General features: G+C 46.5%; 1 protein-coding gene across 1 annotated transcript in view; it reads left to right on the forward strand.

Annotated features, from left to right (window-relative positions):
* Positions 1–26,610, forward strand: part of PCGF3 (polycomb group ring finger 3) — a 42,397-nt gene extending 15,787 nt beyond the window's left edge. Inside the window, exons 6-8 of the mRNA XM_077750482.1 lie at positions 14,482–14,629; positions 22,026–22,106; positions 22,590–26,610. Coding sequence (XP_077606608.1) covers positions 14,482–14,629; positions 22,026–22,106; positions 22,590–22,637 — 277 coding nt within the window. The 3' untranslated portion in view covers positions 22,638–26,610. The remainder of the gene's footprint in view (positions 1–14,481; positions 14,630–22,025; positions 22,107–22,589) is intronic.
* The last annotated feature ends 385 nt before the right edge of the window (positions 26,611–26,995 follow it).

The following is a 26,995-nucleotide window of genomic DNA, read 5'->3' on the forward strand; positions in this document are numbered from 1 at the left end:
AACAAAGTTAAAACGTCAAACATCTTAGGTTTTCCTTCTCTTTCGTTTTTCTCCTTAATTGCCAAGGTAATAATATGCCCACTGTAAAACATATTTATTTACTTTCAGTTTAAAGTAAACTGAAAAAATAAAAAGTCCTCATTTTATTTTGAGAGAGAGTCAGCGTGAGCAGGGGAGGGGCAGAGAGGGAGACACAGAATCGGAAGCAGCTTCAGGCTCCGAGCTGTCAGCACAGAGCCCGACGCGGGGCTCGAACCCACAAACCGTGAGGTCATGACCTGAGCTGAAGTCAGACATTTAACCAACTGAGCCCCCCAGGTGCCCCCTAAAATATTTTAAATATAAAAACATTTAAGTCCGATAAATAAAAAAACATTAAAAAATTAAAAAAAAAGAAAAATAAATAAACATTAAAAAAATTAAAAAAAACAAAACAAAACATTTAAGTCCGTTCTCCACACACTGCTCCCCAGGTGGGAAAACTTGGTGCTGAGCATTTTTCTGTGCATGCGCACATATTATATAAAAGAAGATACTGTCCAGTCATGTATTAAAGAAAAAGAAAAAATGCAGCATTGAGGGAAATCTGTGCATATGCCATTTACTGCATTAACAATTTAAAAAAGAAAACAATCACAGAGATGCTATGAGAGCGTTTGATCCAGTCCCACACCCATTCGTACCTAGCTTTTTAATACAGCACCCTAACTTGAAACCTATCAGTCATCGTACTGAAATAGAATCATCTTGTTAATATCCGAAACAAGGCCGTGCACATTATCAGCTGTTACTCAGACGATTCTGAAGAGTCCCGGCCATGCACTGAGGAGACAGAAAAGAGATGTGTGTGTGACAGAGCAAAATGCCATTACTTTCCGATCACACTGTTGTCTGATGTAACCTAAGACAGTCAACCGGACACCGTTAGAACTTGCTGCTGCTCGCTAGGGGCAAAGATCAACCTCCAACAATCAGTAGGCATTGGCAGCCTTATTTACATGACCAGTAAAAATTCTAAAATACTCTGACAAGAGTTGTGTGAGGCCCAAATAAAGACATTTGTGAAAAAAACATAACAGAAAAGCCTGAATAATTGGATGTTTCTGGGTGAAAGACTGATGTGAAAACGTCCGTTCTCTCCAAATTAATCTCAGTGGTTGTGATTTTAACTGTTTAGCATAGAATTTAATCAAGAGACACCTAGGTGACTCAGGTCCAACTCTTACCTCAGCTCAAGTCTTGATGCCAAGGTGGTAGCTCATGCCCGGCGTTGGGCTCCTTGCTGGGCTCTGCACTGGGCATGAAGCCTACTTAAAAAGAAAAAAAAATTAATCAGCTGCTTCTGAAGTTCATCTGAAAGAGGAGAAGCTTAAGAACAGCCATGAGAACAAGGGGTATTGGCCATCTCTGAGTATATATAATATATACATGTCTGCACTTAACATATGTATATGTTTATGGGATATATATATATTCTGATATACATACATTTAATTAAAAATATGTACAAATGTGTACACATATATGTGTACACATATATTTACCAAATAATTGGTGTGGTTTAGGTACAAGAATAGAATAACAGAATCTTAATTTTCCAGTGCTGTATTCTGTGTTGTTAAAATTATCACGAGCATTACAGAGAAGGAAGTATGTCTATGGAACTGCAGAATACGATCAGTTGCATTCCAAGTCTGTAGAGAAGAGTAACAGGTGAAGCGCCCGTCCCATCGGGCCTCCCGGGCGCTCCCGTGGCGCCCTGTGCCAGCTGAGCACCTGGCCTCCAGCGCAAGGCCCGAGCATCGCTGAAGGTGCATGCACAGGGTTCTTCTCTGGCTGCATTTCTCTTTTGTCAGTTTTTAACATTCCCAATGTTTATTGTTACTAATTTTTGCTTGTTTCTTTTTTATTCTCAACATGCCAAAGATGTGTCAATTTGATTGGTTACTTTCAAAAGAATCAATTTTTGGTTTTAGTGGATCAAATGTTATGTTTTCTTTAAATTTTTTAAATGTTTTTTAAATTTATTTTTGAGAGAGAGAGAGAGACAGCGTGAGCAGGGGAAGGTCAGAGAGAGAGGNACACAAGTGAGGAAGGGGCAGAGAGAGGAGAGACAGAATCCCAAGCAGGCTTCGTGCTGCCAGTGCAGATCCTGATGTAAGGCTCAAACCCGCGAACCTTGACATCGTGACCTGAGCTGAAGTCAAGAGTTGGATCCGAAATCAAGAGCTGGATGCTCAACCGACTGAGCTACCCAGGCGCCCATCTTTTTCTGACCTCTTGAGTTGAATGAAGCCTTTGTCTCTGTACTCTTAGCCTCTTTTGTGTGTGTGTTTTTTTAAATAGTTTATTGTCAAGTTGGTTTCCATATAACACCCAGTGCTCATCCCCACAAGTGCCCTCCTCCATGCCCATCATCCCCTTCCCCTCTCCCCCACACCCCATCTACCCTCAGTTTGTTCTCGGCATTCAAGAGTCTCTCATGGTTTGCTTCCCTCCCTCTGCCTCTTTTGTGTTTTAACGTGTTTTCAGGCACAAGCTTCCTGGTGCCCTTTGGCTGCATTGCTGGGTGCTCCTTTCCAGAGCCTGGGTCCCTGCCTGGGGCCAGGGGTGTGGGTGCCCTTCTTGGATCCTCTCTCCAGGGTGTCTTTCTCTTTCCTTCTCCTCCAGCAGTTTCAAGATCTGTTACTTTTCTCTGTATTTCTCTAGTAGTGCTCTTAAATTTTAAGCATGTTTAAATGTATATTTTGTGTCAATCTGTAGAATCAGTTACATCTGATTCTGCTTCTCAGAACAAGAGGATTTTTATGTTCTTTTCTGACTCCTCTCCTCCAGTGTAGGAACATGTAGGACATTTTCACCTTCCAGAATTTGTTAAAGTCCTCTAAAGTTTTGCTCCAGATCATTTTTGGTAATTTTTAATCTTATGTGATGATACTTTTGTAATTTTACTGGCAATTTTACTAAAGTTTTCATGCAGTGTTAATAATTATTTAGATTAACAAAAGGTTGTGTGGGTGTTTGTGGGCTTTTTGCTCATACTGCTGGGTTTAACCCATCTTCCTCTTTTGTGGAGTCTGGGTTTCTTTTGAGGAAGGAGCATCCTTCCTCGTTTATTTTCAGAGAGGGTGTGTGCATACTGGACTTTGAGCTCCTCCATGTCAGGCCAGTCCTGTTTCCCACGCGTGTTTGAAGGATGATGGGGCTGGGTACAGAATTCTAAATTCAGAATAACTTTTTCTAACTTTGAAGACAAACCCTCCCTGTATCACTCAGATGACCTGATTGAATTGCGCACTTTTAACACTAAGCATCAGGAAAAGAAAATGAAAAACATGTAAGAGGAGTATGAGCCACCCAAGCCCTCACCAGGACGGAGTTCTTGGGTCCAGACACACCAGATGCCGCTCAGGGTTCCCTATTCTCGAACCATGCCTGGGTTGCAGCTCTCCTCTCCCTTGGTTTCAGGAGTGTGATTCAGTGATTCATCACTCACAACGTCCAGTGCTCATCCAAGTCTCTCCTTAATGCCCATCACCCGTATAGCCCATCCCCCACCCACCTCCTTCCATCAATCCTCGACTCATTCTCTGTATTAAGAGTCTTTTGTGATTTGCTTCCCTCTCTGTTTTTATCTTATTTTATCCCATCTAGATAAAATAGATGTTCTGGGAATATGGTAGGTTGATTTCTAATTCTTATTTCAAAGAGCAAAGGGGTATGATCAGTGAAGACAATTTTGAAGAATAGTAATAAGGGGGTATTTGCCCTATCAGAAATCACAGCTTCACAGGTAAAATAATTAAATAATTGCAACTCAGTAAATTACTTGTGGTTTTGGCTCAAGGGGACACAACAGAGCAGTGGACAGAACAGGACAGACCCAAGCATGGGTGTAGACCAGCACAGGACAAGGGAGCAGATGCCGACAAGCCAGGTGGTCAGCCAGTGAGGAGAGGAGACTTGACCTCCCTGCAGCTGTATACACATTACCTGCTAGTGGCTTAAAACCTCACAATAAAAAGTGAAACTTTCAGATATTTTACAAGAAATTATAGGAGAACCTATTTGTGACCTTGGGGTGGGGAAAGTACCTGAGCTACAAACATTGATGAATAATTTAGTTCACCAGGGAGGGAGAAAGAGAAGAAAGAAAAGAAATAAGGAGGGGAGGGAGGACAGAAAAAAAAGAAAAGAAGGAAAGAAAGGGAGAAACGGAATGAATTCAGATATATTTTGTGAAAACGTGGGGCCTGACGAAGTTGTGTCTGGTTCGGGCACGGCATGTCTTCCCTCTCACCTGGGCCGCTTTCCCGTGGCCGGCCTGCTAGATGGACTGTCTGCACACCCTGCTCGACCCCTGACACTTCTGGGTGACACTTGTTCCCCTTGGTCAGGCAGGGCCGTCGTTAGAAATGGAGCTTTACCCCGTCGACAGTTCTCTGTTTGTGTTTCCAAAACCATGTTTCTGTCCTTGTTTTCTGTTCACTTCGTCCCCTCCTGCTCTCTAGGTTCCCCTTTGTTTCTCTTCTGACTTCTTAAGTTGAATATCCATGTAGTTTCCAACTGTACTATTTGGTTCTAAATCTTCATACATTTTCATTATGATTTCTTGTTTGATCCATGGGTGATTTTTTTTTTTAAGTATATATAGAAAAATCTAAACATCAGGGCATCTGGGTGGTTCAGTCGGTTAAGCATCAAGCTTCGGCTCAGGTCATGATATCATAGTTCATGAGTCAAGCCCTCCATCAAGCTCTCTGCTGTCAGTGCAGAGCCCACTTCGAATCCTCTGTTCCCCTTCTCTCTCTGCCCCTCCCTGTCTTCCCCTCCCTGGCTCATTCTCTCTCTCTCTCTAAAAATTAAATAAATAAACATTAAAAAACTCTAAACATCAAATCCTACTAAAAAACTACAGTAATTAAGACATTGTGTTACAGGCATTAGGGTAGACTCTTAGGTCAGTGGAACAAATTGTAGAAATAGAACAAAGTCTGGAAATCAGCCCTTGGATTTGTAGTCGGTTGGTTTTCAGCAGAGGAGCCCAGGCACCTCACCTGGGAAAGGGTGGTGCCAGGCAACTGGGCCTGCACGCATCAACTTACATCCTTATCGAATACCATTTGCAAAACTTAGCCTTATCTTTGTCTTATCTATCATCTATCATAATTTATTGTATGTATTTATTATAATTTATTGTCAAGTTAGCTAACATACAGTGTGTACGGTGTGCTCTAGGCTTCGGGAGTAGATTCCCGTGATTCATCACTTAGGTACAACACCCAGTGCTCCTCCCCACAAGTGCCCTCCTCCAGGCCCATCCCCCACTTCCCCTCCTGCCCCCCCCCCATCAGTTTGGNCTCCCTGTTTGTAACTTATTTGTCCTTCCCTTTCCCCTCTGGTCTGCTGTTAAGTTTCTCAAATTCTATGTATGAGCAAAAACATTTGCTATCTGTCTTTCTCTGACAGACTTATACCCTCCAATTCCATCCATGTTGTTGCAAATGGCAAGATTTCATGCTTTTTCATTGCCGAGTAATAATCCATTGTATATATAAACCACATCTTCTTTATCCATTCATCACTTATTCGGGCTCTTTCCATAATTTGGCTATTGTTGATAGTGCTGCTGTAAACATTGGGGTACATGTGCCCCTATGAGTCAGCACTCCTGTTTGGATAAATTCCTAGTAGTGCTATTGCTGGGTCATAGGGTAGTTCTGTTTTTAATTTTTTGAGGAACCTCCACAATGTTGTCTAGAGTAGCTGCACCAGTTTGCGTTCCCACCAGCAGTGCAAGAGGTTCCCCTTTCTCCACATTTTCACCACCATCTGTTGCTTCCTGAGTTGTTAATTTTGGCCATTCTGGCAGGTGTGAGGTGGTATCTCAGTGTGGTTGATTTGTATTTCCCTGACAATGAGTGATGTTGAGCATTTTTTCATGTGTCTGTTGGCCACCTGGATGTCTTCTTTGGAAAAGTGTCTATTCATGTCTTCTGTCCATTTCTTCACTGGATTATTTGTTCTCCCAGTATTAAGTTTAGTAAGTTCTTTATAGATTTTGGATTCTAACCCTTTATCTGATGTGTCATTTGGAAATATCTTCCCCCATTCCCTCAATTGCCTTTTCATTCTTCTGATTGTTTCCTTCGCTGTGCAGAAGCTGTTTGTCTTGATGAGGTCCCAGTAGTTCATTTTTGTTTTTGTTTCCCTTGCCTTTGAAGACGTGTCAAGTAGAAGTTGTGTGGCCAAAGTCAGAGAGGTTGTTGCCTGTTTTCTTCTCTAGGATTTTGATGGTTTCCTGTCTCCCATTTAGTTTAGGGTTTTTCATACATTTTGAGTTTATTTTTGTGTATGATGTAAGAAAGTGGTCTAGTTTCATTCTTTTGCATGTCCCTGTCCAGTTTTCCCAGCACCATTTGGTAAAGATACTGTCTTTTTTCCATTGGATGCTCTTTCCTGCTTTGTTGGAGATTACTTGGCCATATATTTGTGGTTTCAATTCTGGGTTCTCTATTCTGTTCCATTGATCTGTCTGTTTTTGTGCCAATACCATACTGTCTTGGTGATTACAGCTTTGTAATACAGCTCGAAGTCTGGGATTGTGATGCCTCCAGCTTTAGTTTTCTTTTTCAACATTACTTTGGCTATTTGGGGTCTTTTCTGGTTCCATACACATTTTAGGATTGTTTGTTCTAGCTCTGTGAAGAATGCTGGTGTTCTTTTGATTGGGATTGCATTGAATGTGTAGGTGGATTGCTTTAGGTAGTATTGACATTGTAATAATATTTGCCCTTCTAATCCATGAACATGGAATATTTTTCCATTTCTTTGTGTCTTCTTCAGGTTCTTTCATAAGTTTTCTATAGCTTTCAGCATACAGATCTTTTACCTCTTTGATTAGGTTTATTCCTAGGTTGTTGTTGTTGTTTTTTAAACGTTTATTTCTTTTTGAGAGACAGAGCACAAGCAGGGGAGGGGCAGAAAGAGAGGGAGACAGAATTCGAGGCATGCTCCAGGCTCTGAGCTGTCAGCACAGAGCCTGATATGGGCTTGAACCAACTAACTGCAAGATCAGACCTGAGCCAAAATTGGCCACTTAACTGACTGAGCCATGCAGGTGTCCCATTCCTAGGTAATTTATGGTTCTTGGTGCAATTCTAAACTGGATTGATTCCTTGATATCTTCTTCTGTTTCATCATTATTGGTGTATAGAAATGCAACCGATTTCTGTATATTGATGTTTCATCCTGCGACTTTGCTGAATTCATGTATAACTTCTAGCAGTTTTTTGCTGGAGTCTTTTAGGTTGTCCATGTAGAGTATCATGTCACCTGTAAAAAGTGAAAGTTTGACTTCTTCTTTGCCAATTAGATGGGACTTCTTTTTGCCAATTGGCTAGGACTTCCAACACTTTGTTAAACAGCAGTGGGAGAGTAGATAGCCTTCTTGTGTGCCTGATCTCAGGCGGAAAGCTCTCAGTTTTTAGCTGTAGGCTCTTCATATATGGCTTTTATGATGTTTTTAACATTAAAAGAATTATTCACCATGATCAAGTGGGATTCATTTCTGGGATGCATGGCTGGTTCAATATTCACAAATCAATCAACGTGATGCATCACATTAAGAGAAGAAAGGATAAGAACCATGTGATCCTGTCAATAGGTGCAGAAAAAGCATTTGACAAAATATACCATTGTTTCTCAGTAAAAACCCTTAAGAAGGTTGGGATAGAAGGAACATAGATGTTCATTCCATCATTCTATGTTTGCAGAACGATCATGGCAGAAGACGCTCCTTTCCCCAGCGGTCTGCAGAGCTGCGTCCTTGTGGGGAAAGCCGTGTTACGGTTGGGCTTTGGTGATTTAGGTCGTGCCCGTGCTGCTGTCTCTGGTCCTTTGGAGTCTTTGGTGCTTTCCGCTCACAGAGTCCTGCTCAGGCTCTCGGGCAGGACTGGCTTAGTGGTCGTGAACTCCTTCGGTTTTGGTTTGTCCAGGAAAGCCTGTATCTCTCCTCCTATTCTGAATGTCAGCCCTGACAGATAAAGGATTCTTGGCTGCGTATTTTTCCAATTCAGCACATTAAATATTTCCCTACACTTCCTTCTGGCCTGCCAAGGTTCAGTGGACAGGTTTGCTACTACCCTTATGTGTCTACCCTTGTAGGTTAAGGACCAGTTGTCCCTAGCTGCTTTCAGAGTTCACTCTTTATCCTTGTATTTTGCCAGTTTCACTCTGCTGTGTCGTGGTGTTGACCTATTTTTGTTGATTTTGAAGGGAGTTCTCTGTGCCTCCTGGACTTGGATGTCTGTGCCTTTCCCCAGTTTAGGGAAGTTCTTAGCCATAATTTGTTCAAATAAACCTTCTTCCCCTTCCCTTCTCTCTTCTAGAATTCCTCTGCTATGGATATTATTGTATTTCATTGAGTCGCTTAGGTCTCTAATTCTCCCTTCATGGTCTAGTAATTTCCTAACCCTCTTTTTCTCAGCTTCATTATTTTCCATAATTTTATCTTCTATTTCACTTATTCTCCTCTCTCCTTCTCCCATCCTTGCTGTCACTGCATCTAGTTTATTTTGCACCTCATTTACAGCATTTCTTAATTTATCGTGACTATTTCTTAGGTCCTTGATCTCTGTAGCAAGAGATTCTCTGCTGTCTTCTATGTTCTTTTTCAAGCCCAGACATTTGTCATATGACTATTATTCTAAATTCTTGTTCAGACAGGAGCACCTGGGTGGCTCATTCGGTTAAGCATCCGACTTCGGCTCAGGTCCTGATCTCATGGTTTGTGGGTTCGAGCCCCGCATCGGGCTCTGTGCTGACAGCTCAGAGCCTGGAGCCTGCTTCAGATTCTGTGTCTCCCTCTCTCTCTGTTCCTCCTGCATTTAGGCTCTGTCTGTCTCTATCTCTCATAAATAAATAAATGTAAAACAAAAATTTTTAATAAAAACAAAATAAATTCTTGTTCAAACATATTGTTTATACCTGTTTTGAGCAATTCTCTGGGTGTCATTTCTTCCTGGAATTTCTTTTGAAGAGAATTCTCCCAGGTCATCATTTTGGCTGGTTTTCTGTCCCCTATGTGTTTTAAAAGCCTGTTCCGTGTCCTGCACCTGGGAGCACTTCTATATGGGAAAGGGGTCACACGCTGCCCAGGGCCAGGCCCTTCAGGAGGTGTGTTTGGAGTGTGTTGTGTGCTCTCTGTTGTTGTGACTCTGGTTGCTTTATCTCCCTATTCGAGTGGTGGTTTGGACCTTCCACCAGGTGTGCTTTGATTTCTTCGTTGAAGTAACCCTAGAAAAAGGAAAAAGGGGAGGGGGGAGAAACATTATCCCGTACAAAGACAGAAATGAAAAGGGTGGGAAAAAAGACCAGGCAGAGAATCAAAAAAACTATAAGGCTTAATCCAGGGTGGGATAAAGAAGAAGGAGATAACAGAAAAAGTGTAAAAAGAATAGAGTAATAATGCCTGATTAAATGAAAAAACAACCAGAATAGAGAAAGAAAAAAATATATATATAAGTAAGAATTAACCAAAAATCAATCAGAAACCATGAGGGGGGAAGAAAAAAGGAGGAGAGTAGAAAGAAGGAAAAAGAGAAGAGAAGAGGAAGAAATAATAAAATAAAATTTAAAAAACAGACTACCATACAAAAACCGCAGGGCCATTGTGTCAACGCCTGGGACCAGAGACGGCGCTGGTCTGGAGGAGAGGTTGGGTCAGGGTCAGTCTCACCCCGGTAGGTAGGCACTTACCAGGCACAGAGGGGCGGGTTTGGTGGGAGCGGGTCCGCCTCCACTGGGGGCCGCTGTCCTGCTCCCTGAAGCCCCACTGTGTTGGTGATGGGGAGACAGATGCAACACCCCAGTCTCCCCTCCCCGGACCGGGTGTCCCAAACTGCCCTGTTCAGGCAACCCTCACAGAGCAGAGTGGGTGGCTGGCTTGTCCTGCTCCACAGTCTCCCGTGCCTCCCAGGCGCTTGGCTGGGATTCAAAGGATCCCAGCGTCCTAAAGGATCCCGCTCTGCGTGGACCTGATTCTAGAGGCCACTCTACCTGGTTCTAGAGGCCACTCTGCCCGGCTGACAAACAGCCTCTGGCTGGTGCCTGCAAGGTCTTTTGTCCTTGGGGGGGTGGGGGGGCGCGATACACCCTCTTCCCGCAGGACTCAGGGGAGAGGATTGCTCTCTCCCAGTGCACCCCTGAGATTGCTGCTGTGCCTCGGGGCGGCTCCTCCCCGCCAGGCGCATGCACACAGCTCTGGTCTGCAGAAAGTCGCACACCCCTGATAATTATGATCTTTAGTTCCTAAAGCTGTTTGCAGAGTAGAAACTGGTACTCTGTATTTCTCGTTCCCCAGTCCAAGCTCCGGAGAGGTTTTTGTCTTGTCCAAATACACTACCACACTTCCACAGCCTCTCTTTCTCTTCTTCCTTTTGTCTGTCCACCAGCGGGATTCCGCCCTCCGTGCCTACACCATTTTCTTTCTCCCAATTCACATGCACGCACCTCTGTCCCGCCAGGCTGTCTCTGTCCACCTGTGGAGATTTTTCAGTCTCTCTGCAGACTGATTCTGTGGGTGTTCCAAGTGTTGTGACCTCAATACTGCTGTGTTTGAGGGACGAGGGAAATTGCTGTCCCCCTACCTCTCCGCCATCTTGACTCCTCTGCAAATCATGTTTCTGATAAAGGACTTATATCTAGAATGTATACCTGTTATAACTTAGTAGGAAGATAATCCAGTTAAGAAATGGATAGGGACGCCTGGGTGGCTCAGTCAGTTAAGTGTCCGACTTCGGCTCAGGTCATAATCTCACGGTTCGTGGGTTCAAGCCCACATCGGGCTCTGTGCTGACAGCTCAGAGCCTGGAGCCTGTTTCAGATTCTGTGTCTCCCTCTCTCTCTGCCCCTCCCCTGCCCGCACTCTGTCTCTCCCTGACTCAAAAATAAATAAATATTTAAATTAAAAACAAAAAAAAGAAATGGATAAGAGATTTTGTAGACATTTAAGCAAAGAAGACATAAAAGTGGTTAATATGCTCAACATCATGAATCCATTAGGGAAATAGAAACTAAAACCATAATGAAATCCCATTTTACACCCACTAGGGTGGCTGCCATCAGAAAGGCAGGCGCTGGCAAGTGCTAGCAAGGACATGAGGAATGGGGCCCTCGTACTCTGCTGGTAGGAACATAAAACATGTGGCAGTTTCTTAAGGAGTTAAACACAAGCCACCCATACAACCCTGCAATTTTCCTAGCTGTATGTGGAAACCTCACATGCATCACGCACAAGGATTTGTACGTGAATGTTCATAGCAGGGTTACTCATGACAGCCAAGCCGGGGAACAGTGCAAACAGTCAGCTAGACACAGTGTGGCCGGCCGTACAGGGATGTTCTGGTCAGCAGTGAGAAACCATGAGCTCCGGCGCCTGCGACAGCGCAGGAGATGCCTGGAAGCACCTTACAAGGCCGGGAAGTCAGAGGCCGAAGACTGCATGTTGCACGATTCCATTTGTCTGCGATGTCCCCCAGGGCCCAGTCTTAGGAGCAGGCGGTGGTTGGGGGCCTGGTGCTGGGCAGGAAAAGGTGGAGCACAAAGCAGCATGTGGTCTTTATGAGGTGGCGAAAATGATGTAAAACTGGATTTTGGTGGTGGCTGCACAGCTCTGTATGTTTATTAATACTATGGAAGTAAATACCAAAAACATAAATAAATTATACTGCAATGAGGCTGTTAAAAACACACCTTGAGTGCGTGTAAATAGGTGACACACTCATGTGGTTCAGAGTTAACGTCTGAAAGGTATGCCCAGTGCACCCCTGCCGCCGCGCCTGCTGCCCCCACGCAGACCTGAGTGCAGCTCAGTTTCTTACCACACCCCCATTCCTTAAATGTGACACTTGTCACAGCCCAGAACTGGGTTTTTTAAAAAATCAAATGAGAAGATTTCTTTAACTGACAAGTTATTTTACATCTTCCATTTACCGTGATTCATGGCAATTCCGAGTTTATTTGTGCTGTTCATTTATGTTTTTTAATGTTTCCCCCCGTTCCTAACATCTATCAAAGTAGTTTTTTTTTCAATCTCTTTTTTGCCTCTACTTAGCAGTTAGTGGCAAGTTATGTCCTATTTGTATTCTTTTAGTGGCTGTGAAATTCTAAAATGAATGTTTACATTTTCTAAAGGTCTGAAGTTAACGAGTGTCTCCCCTTCCCGAACCACACAAGGGCCTTGCTCACTTTGCCTGGGGGTCACCTCCTACCTCCCCTTCTCCTCTTCCCAGACCTAATCCGGCCGCAGGCTCTGGGCCGGCTCTGCCTTCTGTGTCTTCACATGTCTTCCTCCTGGACAAGGGTCTCTTTTCTTCAACTGTGTCCTCGCCTCGTCATTTTCTCTTTTGTTTAGAGATGGCTCGATTTCATTTTAAGTCTTGAGTGGTAATTTCTCTGCAGGTTTTCTTCTAGTGCCTTGCTTTCCAGGCTCGTGGCCACTTCTGGAGAGCCGCCCACTGCCCCTTCCTGGGTCCTTCCCCACTTCTGTGTAGGTGTATGGTTCCTTTTTTTTTTTTTTTTAAATTCTTTTGCTTCCTAAATTTCAGAGAGTATGTCCTCTATCATTTTGGGGAGATCCTTAGTCGTTGTTTCTTAAATTTTGCCTTTCCCTTTTTCTGCCTTCTTCTTCCAGAACTTATTACAAGTTTGTCAGATGCCTCAGTCTATTACCCTGTGTCTTTTCCTTTGTTTTGTTAGTTTAATTGATATCTTGGTCTCTGTACTTATTTTGCGTAATTTCCTCATATTGATCTTTTAGGAAATTAGTCTGTCTTCAGCTGAAACTAATTTGTGGTTCAATTACCTACTGAGTTTTTAGTCTAAGTGACTGTGTTTTTATTTTTAATTTTTTTTTTTTTTTTCCTAGGAGAGAGAGAGAGAGAGAGAGACAGCATGAGCAGGGGAGGGTCAGAGAGAGAGGGAGACACAGAACCTGAAGCAGCTCCAGGCTCTGAGCTGGCAGTCAGCACAGAGCCCGATGCGGGGCTCGAACCCGCGAACTGCGATGTCATGACCTAAGCGAAAGTCAGACGCTTAACCGACTAAGCCACCCAGGCGCCCCTGTGTTTTTATTTTTAGAAGCTGTATTTGCTTATCTTTTATACTTGCCTGTTCTTTATTCATAGTATGTTCTGTTTTGAATTACTTCTTTTGTATCTCTAGTGATTTTAGGCCTACATGTTTCAATTAATTCCTTGTTAATTCTTTTCTCTGAATTTTTGAGTCTGATTGTACCAGTTTTAACATTTTTTTTAATGTTTATTTATTTTTGAGAGACAGAGTGTGAGTGGGGGAGGGGCAGAGAGAGAGGGAGACACAGAACCTGAAGCAGCTCCAGGCTCTGAGCTGTCGGCACAGAGCCCGACGTGAGGCTCGAACTTTGAACAGCGAGATCATGACCTGAGTCAAAGTTGGACACTTAACCAAATGAGCCACCCAGGCGCCCCTGATTGTGCCATTTTTTTGTGGCTGCTACTGGAGTTACTGGCGAGCACTGTATCCACCAGGGCCTTCTCGGCCATCCTTTGTGGCCTGGGGGTCCTTCCTTTTGCATCTGCCAGGCATCTGGCATCGCAGGCTGCTAGAGTCCCTTTCATTTAGTTACTTGTGGTTCCTTGTCACATGACATACTGTGATCCCCTGAATTGTTGGTCATCCAAGAGGAAACTGTGAGCTTTCAAACTTTGTGGCTTTGCTCGTGGTTTTTCCTGTGCCAAGAGCACTTTTTCTCTAGTGAGTCTCCATCCTCCTTCAAGGCCTTGTATCACACTACTTCCTTTGTGAAGCCTTCCTTGGTGCCTCACGCGGAGTCAGGGGCACCGCCTCAGCTGGCTGTGTGTCCTTCCTCCTCATGCCCGCAGAGCCTGTGGGCAGATGCGTGTGCGTCCCACCAGCCAGAAGCTCAGGACAAGGCTGCAGTATGTGTCAGCTAAACTCCGAGACCAGCACCATCTGGACAATGAATAAATCTTAGATTTCCTTTAAATCTTTATTTATTTTTATTTGAAAGAGAGAGAACACACGCAATCAAGGCGGGGGTGGGGGGGGAGGGAGAGAGAATCTCAAGCAGGCTCTGTGCCTAGTGCGGAGCCAGACGTGGGCTTGATCCCATGTCCCTAGGGTCAAGTCCTGAGCTGAAATCAACAGACGTTCAACCAACTGAGCCACCCAGGCGCCCCTCAAATTTACTTTAAAGTACTATGTTTATAAGATAGAATTAACACGGTTTGATTATATTTCACAAAATGATACACAGAGATTTTAAGATAATGTATGTAAAATGAGTAAAATAGAACCCTTTCCCACAGTTTTGAGGTCAAATAGATTTCTGATTTCACAAAGCCTGCATCCTCACGTTTGACAGAATGAGTAGGCCCTGGAGAAGGGCCCCCGAGAGGCGGGGCTGCCCAGCTGTGTGCTTCTCCCACAGGTGAGCATCTGCCTGGAATGCAACAGCAGCAAACTGCGGGGCTTGAAGCGAAAGTGGATCCGCTGCTCGGCCCAAGCGACCGTCCTGCACCTGAAGAAGTTCATCGCCAAAAAACTTAACCTTTCATCTTTCAACGAGGTAATAGTTAAGCCACAAATAGAAACTATAACAAATCAGTTCTCTTTTGTAAAAGCGATACTTCTACGGTTCTTTATGGGGGGGTTTGTTAGGAGATTTTAAGTCAGAAAACAAAAAGCTCAGTTTGTTTTACGTGCCCCCAGACAGTGTGACTGGGGTCATGGGGATGATGAGAGTAGAGGGAAGGCCAGGCTGAGCATGGGGAGCCCCCACAACGGGAAGTGGGGGCGGTGTGACACGTGCTAGAGGGTTTCATCTCAGAGAGAGACTCTGTTCTTTCATTTCACAAACAGGTGGCTGACTGGCTGGGGGGTGGCGGTGAGCAGGCGGGCAGGGGGAGATTTTGTGGGACATGATGGGCCCCGGGTGTGCGCAGGGGACCGGTGGACGGAGTGCTGGGCGAGCACTTATGCTAAGATGTCCCTTGGCAGTAGGAGCCAGTTGTGCATAAATAAGTGCGAAGACAAAGCGCTGGGGGGCCTTGGGCCGGAAACCCCACTGTAAAATAACCCTCGGGCCATGAGGAAAGTGGATCACTGGGGCCCAGAGACAGAAGCAGGAGAGGCCGGCAGGGGCGTCTGTGGCAGGAGTCCAGGGGAGATGGGCCGGGGTGGGGGAGGGGGCACTGCGGACGGCAGAATTGGACAAACTTGAGGAATGTTTCAGAGAGAGTAGTAGGTTGAACAGTAGCCCCCAAAATAGGTCCACATACCCCAGAATCTGTAAACGTGACCTTTTTGGAAAAAGGATTTTTTCTAAATTAAGTAAAGGTCCATAATTAAGATAAGAATCATGAGATGAGATAACCCGTGAATGGACCCTAAATCCAATGATAAGTGTCCTTACAAGAGAGAGCAGAGGAATTTGAGACACACACACACACAGGAGAAAGTGATGTGAGGGCAGAATCACAGGGAGTGATGAGGCCACCAGCCCAGGAGCTCCTGATCTGCCCGAAGCTGGAAGAGACAGGAGGGACCCTCCCCTAGAGCCTCCAGAGTGAGCTCAGCTTGGCCTGGGCCTTGACTTTGGGCTCTGGCCTCCGCATCTGTGAGGAAGTAAATTCCTGTTGTTTTAAACCACCGGGTTAGGGCACTTTATCACAGCTGATACAGGAAACCAGAACAGATTTCAGTACCAGAAGTGGAGTGCTGCTGTAACAAATACCTTAGAAACGTGGACATGGCCTTGGACTTGAATAACAGGTAGAGGCTGGAAGAATTTTGAGAGACACGATAAAAAAGGCTGGATTGTCATGAAGAGACTGCTGCTGGAAATATGGTCCCTAAAGGTGACTCTGGTGGCAGCTCCACAGGAGGTAAGGGGCACCAGGGAGACCCCTCTGTCACCTTGGAGGATACATGTCACCACAGGCACAACGTTGGTAGAAACTGGAATGTCAAATATGCTTCTGACGAGGAAGAGAGGACACAGAAGAAAAGCAGTCACCATCACACGGTGGCAGGAGGCCGGGGGGTCAGTGCTGTGCGACCGCATGGAGGTGATAAACTTGGGTGTCTAGCCAAGGAGATCCCCAAGCCAAGTGTGAGGGTGTGGCCTGCTGTCTTCCTGCTGCTCTCAGTAAAATATGAGAGGAGATGTGAATTGGGGAAGGGACTGCTAAGCAAAACGGAGCCAGCACTTAGACCTGTCACGACCGCAGAGACCAGAAGCCAGGGCTTCACTGCTGGGAAGGCACACGCTCTGGAGGGAAGCCGGAGAGTGTGGCTAGATAACCTTTTGCTGAAGACACTAGTTGTGTGACTCAACTGTCTCACAGAAACTAGGAATGGATCTGTAGAGGACCGTCCTGTCTGATGGCCTGGATCCCTGACATATATGGGAGACCCACAACGTTTTTGAGAATGTTGTACCAACAGAATGACCATCACCTTTTCCTGAAGGGGACAGAGACAGGAAGAAATGAGAGCAGGCTGTCAGATTTCCAAAATTTTGCAGTCAGGAGATAGGCTGATAGAGCTACCCAGCTGCAAACCTTCACGACCCTTCACGAAAAAGGAGGAATGACTCCCAGGGCAGAGCCTTAGGCCCAGACAGTGAGGCTGTCACGGGCCCAGAGAACAGAATCTCAACCTACAGTGTTATTTTCAGGCCTCGAACCCTCGTGGAATTTTTCCTGCTGAGTTTCAAACTTGCTGGAGACTGTGACCCCTTTATTCTTCTAATATTATTGCCCTTTGGAGTAGGAATGTCCTGTATTTTTCCCAACCTTGTATATGGGGAGCAGACTATGTGCTTTTAGTTTCACAGGACCCACAGGTAGAGAAGAATTTCAGCCCAGATGGATCCTACCCAGAGCCTCACCTCTGCCTGATTCATATGCTTTGGAAGGGAAGGTCTGGGATGTTGGCTAATGGTGTCTGAGAAGATTTTGGAATTTGCAGTTGATACCAGAATGGGTGGAGAATGTTGGGATGGGGTGAGTGTATTTTACATGTGGGATGGATGTGGATTTGGGGGGACCAGAAGGCAGACTATAGTGGGTGAAATGATGACCCCACTAAAAGATATGTTCATTTCCTAACCCCTAGAACATGTGAATATGACATTATTTGAAAAAAGGTCTTTGTCAATGTGTCAAGAAGCTTGAGATGAAGAGATCATCCTAGATCCTCCAGCTGGACCCTAAATTCAGTGACAAAGGTCCTTATAAGAGGAATGGCAGACATAAATTATCTCAGATTTTACAAGATACATACCTGTAAGGTAAGCACCTTCTCTGACCACAGCAGCATGACATTAGAAATTACTAACAGAAGGAAAAGTGGAAAGTTTACAAAATTGTGGAAATTAAACAACTCACTTTTTAAAAAATATTGTATTTATTTCTGAGAGAGAGAGAGCATGACAAGGGGAGAGTCAGAGAGAGAGGGAGACACAGAATCTGAAACAGGCTCCAGGCTCTGAGCTGTCAGCACAGAGCCCGATGTGGGGCTCGAACCCACGAACTGTGAGCTCATGACCTGAGCCGAAGTCGGACGCTTAACCAACTGAGCCACCCAGGTGCCCCTTAAACAACTCACTTTTAAACAAGTAATGAATCAAAGAGAAATTGGAAAATACCTACTGACAAATGAAAACGAAAACACAACTTACCCAAACTCATGGGGTACAGCAAAAGCAATGCTAATGAGAAATTTATAACTATAAATACATTAAAAACAAGAAAGGTCTCATCAATACCCTAAACTTGCAACTTGAAGAAATAGAAAAAGAGCTAAACCCAAAGCTAGCAGAAGGAAGTAAATAATAAAGATTAGAGCAGAGATGGAATAGAGAACAGAAAAACAATAGAAAAATTCAGCAGTTCTTCAAAAAGGTCAACAAAGTTGACAAACTTTTAGCTAATGGACTAAAAAAAAATTACTAACATCTGATATGAAAGTGGAGGCATTGTTACCAGTTCCATTAGAAATCAAAAGGATTGTGGGGTGCCTGGGTAGCTCAGTCAGTTAAATATCCGACTCCTGATTTCGGCTCATGTTATGATAAATAACTAACTTTAAAAAACAGAAATAAAGATCATAAGAGAGTACGAATAGTTGTACACCAACAAATCAGATACCTTTACGTGAAATGGACAAATTCCTGGAAACACCGAGCCTGCAGAGACTAAATCACAGAGACACAGAAAGTCTGAATAGACCCATGACTGGTACGGAGACGGAATCAGTGATCCAGAATCTCCCAGCAGAGGAAAGCCCAGGACCTGTCGGCTTCACAGGTGAATTCTGTCAAATATTTAAAGAAGAGCTAACATCAGTCCTCCCCAAACTTTTCCAGAAAATTAGAGAAACTCCCCAACTCATCGTGTGAGGCCAGCATTACCCTGATACCAAAGCCAGACAGACGCTGTAAGAAAACTACAGGCCAACGTCCCTTCTGAACGTTGATGCAGAATCCTCAGCATAATGCTGGCAAACAGAGCTCAGCAATGTGTTGAAAAGACTGCACACCACGACCAAGTGGGATTTATTCCTGGAAGGGGAGGAGGGCTGAACATACTAAAATTGGTCAGTGTAATATCCCACATCAACAAAATGGAGGGGGCAGCCACGTGATCATCTCGGCTGATGCAGACAGGGCATTTGACAAAATTCAACACCGTTTCGTGATAAAAACACTCAGCAGACCAGGAATGGAAGCCATATATGAAAATAAAATAAAAGCCATATGTGAAAACCTACTACAAGCATCTGCTCAGTGGTGAAAGACTTAAACTTTTCCTCTAAGATCAGGAATAAAGTAGGGATGCCTGCTTTCACCACTTCTATTCAGTATGGTCCTGGACACTACCCAGAGCAATCAAGTGAGAAAAATAAATAAAACATCCAAATTGGAAAGGAAGAATTAAAGTTATCTCTTTTTGCAGCTGATATGATCTTATCCATAGAAAACCCTAAAGATTACACACATATGCACATTAGAACTAGTAAATGAATTCAGCACGGTAGCAAGCTACAACATCAACACAAAAATCAGCGCATTTCTGTACATTAGCAATGGATGTTTGAAAAGGAAATTACAAAAAAACAATTTAGCATCAAAAAGAATAAAATACCTAGGAATTAGCTTACCAAGGAAGTGAAAGCCTTCTACAATGAAACTACAAAGATTGCTGAAAGAAATTAAAGAAGGCATAAATAAATGGAAACAAACCCCAAATAATGGATTGGAAGACTTAATATTATTAAAACGCAGGGGCACCTTGGTGGCTCAGTTAAGCATCCAGCTGCAGCTCAGGTCATGATCTCACTTCTTGTGAGTTTGAGCCCCACGTCAGGCTCTCTGCTGTCAGCACAGAGCCTGCTTCGGATCCTCTGTCCCCTTCGCTGCCCCTTCCCCCCTGTTCTCTCTATCTCAGAATAAATAATCTTTAAAAAAAAAGAAAATATTGTTAAAACATTAATATTACCTAAACAATCTATACTCAAAGCGATGCCTATCAAAATCCCAATGATGTTTTTTGCAGAAATTTAAAAACCCATACATAATTTTATATGAAATATGTCAAAACAATCTTGGCATAAAGACAGATATCTAGATCAATGGAATAGAATAGAGACCCCAGAAATAAACCCTCATGTGTGCGGTTAAAATGATGTCTAACAAGGTTGTCAGGACCACTCAGTGGGGAATGGACAGTCCTTTCAACAAATGGTGCTGGGGAAGCTGCACACCCACATGCAGGAGTGACGTCAGAGAGGGGCCTGCAGCCCACGTCCCTAGCAGCGCTGCTCACAACAGCTAAGATGTGAAGGAACCCAGTGTTCATTGGCGGATGGATGGATGGTGGACAAAATGTCCCTCCAACGACGGGATGTTCCTCCGCCTTAAACAGGAGGGACGTCCCGCCACCCGCCATCACGTGGACGAGCCTGGAGGACACTGTGCTCAGTGAAACAAGTCACGAGGGGACAAGCACTGGACGATTCCGCTTACACGAGGCCCATGAAAGACTCAGACCATAGGGACAGAAAGTGGGTGGTCGGGGTCAGAGGCTGGGGGCGGGGGAGACGGGGAGCTGGTGCTTCACGGAGCAGAGCGTCCACTGGGAAGATGAGAAAGTTCTGGAGGTGGAGGGTGGGGACGTTCACAACACTGCGAATGTACCTAATGCCACGGAGCTGCCCACATACAAAATGGTTAAAATGGTAAATTTTTTGTGTATTCTATTACATTTAAAAAATAAATAGGAACGAGCTGGTGATAGAGGCAAAAAGCTCCAGAGACCCCAGGGGGAGTGTGGCCTACAGGCTTCCCGGCAGGATTCTGAGAGATTAAATCCTGCATTAAGTCCCCCAGTTGTGTTTCCGGACAGCCACAGGAGACCGAAACTGAGCCAGAATGCTGTGCTGGTGTTTGGGGGCGCTGCTAGCGGGAAGAAGGGGTTGGGAATGACTCTCGGGCCCAGGGTGGACGGCCTCTGGAGACAGGCTGCTGTGGCCACTGCCTGCACGCAGTGGAGACGTAAAGTGGGAGGTGTCAGGGCCCTGGGTCAAGGTTGGGGTTCTTGGTGTGTGGTGCCGTTTGGCACCCAGGGTCGTGGTGAGATTGTCCGGAGGGTTGGTGCGGGTGAGGGGCCTGCCTGGGGGAGGCGGAGTTGGGGGGTCAGGGGTCAGGGCAGTCTTCTCAGAGCCCCACCTGTGCCCTGCCCGCCCCCCACCCCCCCTGCCCAGCCCCCAGGCAGTTGCAAGGGCCTTCTTCCCCTCATCCTGACGGAGATTTGTGGATTTGTCGTCTGGGAAACAAAACAATGCGATTCCACTCCACACCTATCAGAACAGCCCAGGTCCAGAGCTCTGACCACCACACTCGGGGAGGGTGTGGAGCCACAGGAAATCCTGTTTGTGGCAGGAGGGAACTTAGGAGGGGGCACGACTTTGCAAGACAATTTGTCAGTCTCTTACAAAACGAATTATACACTTATCATGTGATCCAGCAGTCGAGTCCCGGTGCTCGCCCGAGTTAGCTGAAACCTTAGTCCGCACACGTCCCTGCACACGGGTGTTCGTAGCAGCTTTGCTCATAATTGCCCAAACTAAGAAACAACCAAGATGTCCGTAGCGGGTGACGGCGCTAAACGGTGGTCACCAGACAGTGGGGTCTAACTCGTGCCGAAGAGGGAAGCGAGCTGTGAAGCGTGAGAAGGCCTGGGGGAACCTTAAGTGCGCTCGCTAAGGGACAGAAGCCAATATGATTCCGGCCGAAGGACATTCTGGAGGCGGTGGGGCCCCAGGGGCTGTGGGGGCGGGGGCGGGGGAGGGTGAAGGCCTGGGGCCCGGGCGATTTTAGGCAGTGCGGCAGCCCTGTGTGGCACCAGCGTGGTGGGCACCTGCCGCTATGCGCTCGTCCAGCCCCACAGGACGCGCACCGAGGGCGACCCGGCCGTGGCCTCGGGTGACGACGCGTCAGCTCCAACAGGTGCCCCCCGGGTGGGGGTGTGGATGGGGGGGCAGGGGGACGTGGGACATTTCTGTGCCTCCCTCAGCTTTGCTGTGAGCCTAGATCTGCTCAAAATAGTCTTTTTTAAAAAGAAAAGAGAAAGACCATCTGAAGAGCCCATCATTTCCTTTCTCCACTGAGGTAAGAGGAACAGGCTTGGCCAAGAGGTGGACTGAGGTGGGGAGACAGGTGCTCTGTGGTGACAACAGCTGAGGGCCCGGTGGGGGCCGCGTGGCAGGTGTGGACCCAGGTGCTCTTGGCTCTGGGCGTGTTGGGGCGGGGTGCTCCCCACCTGTGCCCCCTGGAAACGGCCCGTCGGCCACGGGCCACTGACTGTGTGGCCCGAGCAGCGTGGCTGGCACAGACCAGAGGCCACGTGTGCTGAGCGCTGTGCCGTGGCACCCTGACTCAAGCCTTCTTCTCCTGCCAGCTGGACATTTTATGCAACGAGGAGATCCTGGGCAAGGACCACACGCTCAAATTTGTGGTTGTCACCAGGTGGAGATTCAAGGTGAGAACTGTCACTTTGTAAAGATTGGGTTATTTGATTTTCTGAATCTGCTACAAAGGGCAACTACTTTTCTGTGCATATTTCCCACTAAGAGCTTAGAAATAACAACTCAGTCACAGGATTATTCTGGAATCATCAGCACCAGAGCTGGTGTGGCGGGGGGCCTCAGGCGAGCACCACCCCTTCTGGCCAGAGTGCCTGACCCCAGTCGGCTGCGGGGGTCAGAGGATGCCCGCAGGCCTTTGGGTCCCCCTCTAACGCAGGAAGCAGACGGCAGGATCTCCGAGTTGAGGGGCAGCCCGGAGAAGGGGGTGACAGCCAGTAGGACCCCAAGAGGAAAGGCGGGACCGGGTGGGGCAGCAGTGTGCGGAGGGAAGGAGCCTGGCCCGCCCCTTCCCTGCCTCCGCAGCTGGCGGTGGTGACGGTGACGTGGTGACGGTGGTGACGGTGGTGACGGCGCCACGCTCTGACTTTGTCTTACAGAAGGCGCCGCTCCTGCTGCACTACAGACCCAAGATGGACCTGCTCTGAGCCCGGCCCTGGGCTGGCCCCGCCCCGCCAGGCTGCGGCCGGCAGGCTCCTGGGGACCAGATTTCTGAACAGAGTATTTATAACTTTTGTATGAGAGAACTCACACTCAACGAGACACTACCAGCACCGCGGTTACGAGATGACAAAACACTTCACTTCACAGTCTTAGCGGCCGAAGAGGCGCCTCTCACAGACTGGACGGGAAACACAGCGGCCACGCGACCTTCGCTTGCTTTCCAGGCCTTGGAAATCTGGTCCTTTGAGTTCGATTGATGAATTAGGGTTCACAGTAAGCCTCGAAAATACTTGTATGTTTATTGAACCCTTCCTAAGTTATTGAGAAAATATCTTTTCATGGTGAATGACGATATTTATGTTGCCTTTAGCTTCCTGAAGACTTAGAAGGTATATAAAGGTTTAATTTAAAAGCATACCAAAAGAGGTTTCCATGAATGAGTTAGCCACGGTATTTAGTTTTCCACATTAGGAAACAGGAAAGGCCAAGAGCTCCCCTGCCTCCCCTCCCCTGGGCTCCGAGGGCCACTCAGCCCTGAGGCGAGAGAGGGTTCCACCGCCCCACTCCCTGCCACGCCCCCCAGACGCGGGCACACGCAGGTGGCCCGGTGCGCCGGGCAGGAGGGCCGGAGGCGGCGAGGCCGGCGACACGCTGGTTGGCAGAGCCGTCCTTCTTCTTCAGCCTCACCGGGGGGAGCGGGGCTGCTGTGCTCGGGGCCGCCGCTTCGCTCGCCTGCTTAGTTCTCCCCGTCTTCGTCTTGCTGAAGGCAGAGGTGGCAGCCATGTGAGGGGTTCCCGGTGGACGAGGGCTGGTGCCACGGGCGTGCGGGCTCCGATCCGCACCGCGGCCGCCCTGCTTGTGCACGAAGCTCGCGCCCTGTGGCTGCCCCCAGCGGGCGATGCGCCCTCAAGCCAAGCCTGGGAGGGGCCTGCTGGCTGCCTTTTCAGTGACTTAACGTTCTAAAGTGCCAGTCACAGGCAGCACACACTTTGTCAACCCCTTTCTCCTCCCAAATGTCAATATTTTTGTGGAATTAAAGAATAAATATTTCCTTGAAAGTAGCAACTTGGAACGTGGGAGGCAGGAAGGAGGAGGGAACCACTTTCTGGGGCAGTGGAGGCGTTGCCCCGGGTTCTCTGTCCGTCCTCGCCCTCTGCACCCGCACCGCTTTCTCAGTGCGCTTGGCGTTCCACCGCCCTCCCCCGCCGCCTCCGCTCACCCTGCAGGCAGGCGGGGGGACCGGGTCCATCAGCCCCCATCCACCGCCTCTGTTCACGGACCGTGTCACCTTACTCACTAGCATTTTTCCCTCCAGTTTGCTTTGAAAGTTATGGTGGGGTTTCCTCTGCTTCCCATTTCATACACGTAGATGTCAGGAGCGGCCACTAACGAGACCTAATCTTGGTGACGAGAAAACCACTCAAATTAATTCAGTCCAAGTGATTTTAACGTAAGGCCTTTTACACACATCAAAACAGATTATTGGGGATTGGCCAAAATTCCTATCTTCATTTAAGCCCATTAACTCCCAGTGCCGTTTGAATTGTTCAGTTACCTAAGCTTGCTATTCATCCAAATCATGTTCTAGAGTTGCTCTACTAGGGTTAATGAGTAGATGTGTATGAGCAAATATTACCTGTCTACCTCAGAATACACATTACTGCTGAAGCACTCTGCACCACCACACGTTACCACAGTGCGGTTTTCGGGTTAGCGTTAGAACTTGGGTATTTTCCTGGGTAGTGGAGGAGGGGAGGGTTAAACAGTGTAAGCATCCACGTTCAAACAAAATCGACTCACGGTTCAGATTAGACTGAGTATCGCTGTAATAATCTCATAATATATATTTGTAACTTTGTAGCTATCTTTGAAATCACTTGAATCTGCTATGGTGCTAAGTGGACGTACTTAAATACACAGAGAGGTGGACGGCAGGGCTGACGCGGCCGGCGGGCGGCTGGCCCTCCTGTGACCCCCTTTTGTAACCGTGTCAACCTGACGAAACCTCAGCAGCAGAAGTACCTATTTTTCTAAGATCCCTCACGCAGACTGTCTTCTCTGCAGGACGGCCCCGGGGACCCCCGCCCCCCAGCTGACGGGAGCCCAGAGCCTGCGTCCCAGGGCAGCTTCCACGGCCCCTACCCCACCGTCACGCTTTCATTTCACATCATAAAGCTGAATTTAATTTCCAGCATGAAAGCCAGGATCAGTCAGTGATTGGATCCTGCTAAGTTTTTTCTTTTAACAGATGGAGTTACTGTGAAGTAGTTTTCACGCCTGTTTATGCTGGTAAAGCAAGAGCCGCTCAGTTACCTTCCTGCGTCACCGGCACCGGCAGCGGGACGCCCTGCCCGGCTCGTGGTCTCGCTAAACGCAGTTTTCATGAAAATAGAAAATTCAGATAGAATATATAAATATTGAATTTAAGATTTGGGGGGTTAAAGAAAAGAAAACTTAACTTTATAAAATTATTTATTCTATTTTAAGCCTTCTATCATATTTTCCCATCCGATTGTTTGGTTTCCGTGGTCCAGCTTTATTTACAGGCATATAAGATGAAATTGTGACATGTTTTGCAAGCTTCTTCTTTTACTTTGAGTAGCTTTTAATTTGTACGTTTTGTTCTATATAGCTGAGGAGCATTGTTTATGCTTTTGTGCAATAGGTCCCAGGATGCGTTTATTAGACATCTGTTTAAGTTGTAATGTTGCATCTCTTCTGCTAAATTGAAAGGGAACGTAGGTGGAATTTCAAAATATGGACATTCAGCTATTTGGTTTTCCTTTTCATTGTTGTTATAAGAATGCTGTTTCTGGGGATGGTTTGTGTGTGTGCACGAATGCCTGTCAGCAATATTTTAGGGCACGAGACCGGGCAGGCTGCCGTGAGGTGGTGCGTGGCCATCCTGGACCGGCCTCGCGGCCGCCCCGGGTCTGCTATTTTCAGACCCCGAGTGCGGCCCTTGGACGCCCCACCCCAGGTCGACCAGAGCACGGATGTGTGGGTGCTATTTTCCCCATGGGCTCCCGAGCCCTCTGGGGCGTGTGGCCTCTGGTGCCTCCTTGTGGCGAAGTCTTTAGCGATCCATTTCCTTTTATCCTCAAAGCGCACAGGATGGCATTTTACAGCAATTTAAAATGTGTCATTGGATTGAATGTTCCAGGAACGAGCCAGCTGATTTCTACTTTATACGTGAGTATTAGATGTGCTTATAAGACACTGAAAATAAACTGAGCTCAGATAAATCAGAACAGACCCCGTTTCTCTGTTTCCTCAGGAAGTCATTTACACTCCACCACATCACATGTGACCTTAGCGCCAGAAGCCAGTGTGTCTCTCTGCCTTGGCATTTAACAGACTACGGAAGTTGAGATAAGTAGATTAGAAAACCATTATTCAAACCAGCCGTAATCTTTCCAGATTCTGTCCCTGTGAGGCAGGGACGGGTGTGCGGAGCAGCCGCCAGGCCACCAAGGAGGCTCTGCTTGTGCAAATGCCCACCCACGCTCGGCCTGCATCACGTGTGGTTCGCCACATCCACGAGCACATCTGAAGGACGGACTGCAGTTTGGGTGTCCCCTAAAATGTGTGTAGCGTTAGTGTAAATGTCTGTTCCAACAACTTAATTGGGTATAAGAAAACCATTTTTTCCCAAGTGATGTAGGGTTCGGTGTGAGCCACCACTGACCTGACCGCCACACGTGGCAACATGGAGGCTGTCGCGGTGTATTGAGATGACAATGCAGATACATATTTTTGACTGTTTAATTTGAAAGTTTACATTTTTTATGCTTTGTGTTGGTGTGTAATTTTTTGTACTATTGGTGGCTAGTTTTTGTCTAAAATCTTTTTTGGAATATTGCTTCAATGTTTTGATTTTATGATAGTGAAGCTTGTACTCAGTGTTTTGCCAAAATTAATATTATATGCTTGTAATAAAAGCAAAAGAAAAACTTACCTAAAACTTTTTCGGGCTGGAAATTTATCATCTAAGATATCTGTAAGAGCGTAAGAGGGATGGTCTCTTAGGCACTGCAGTGGAATGAGAATTAATTACCACAGGTGCCGTGGGCACACACCCGCTCCTCTCCCCGCCCTCACCCCGTCCTGAGGCCTCACGGATTAGCTGCCTTCACTCGGCCTCATGCGGCACTTGAATCCTGGATGCAGAACTTCACTGACATTGGTCCAGAGTTTGATACCAGAGGTTTGGCGGGAACTGTGTTTCAAGTCCACACTGCTCATCTGTTTGCTTGGAGTAGGAACTCACTTTGGTTTAGAGCTGCATGTGCCGATGAAAGTACTGTTAAAAAAAAACAAAAAAACCTGTTAATCCCTGTGG

This window comes from Crocuta crocuta, unplaced genomic scaffold (assembly GCF_008692635.1).
Source record: "Crocuta crocuta isolate KB4526 unplaced genomic scaffold, BGI_CrCroc_1.0 scaffold179, whole genome shotgun sequence".
In the NCBI taxonomy this organism is placed as follows: Eukaryota; Metazoa; Chordata; class Mammalia; order Carnivora; family Hyaenidae; genus Crocuta; species Crocuta crocuta.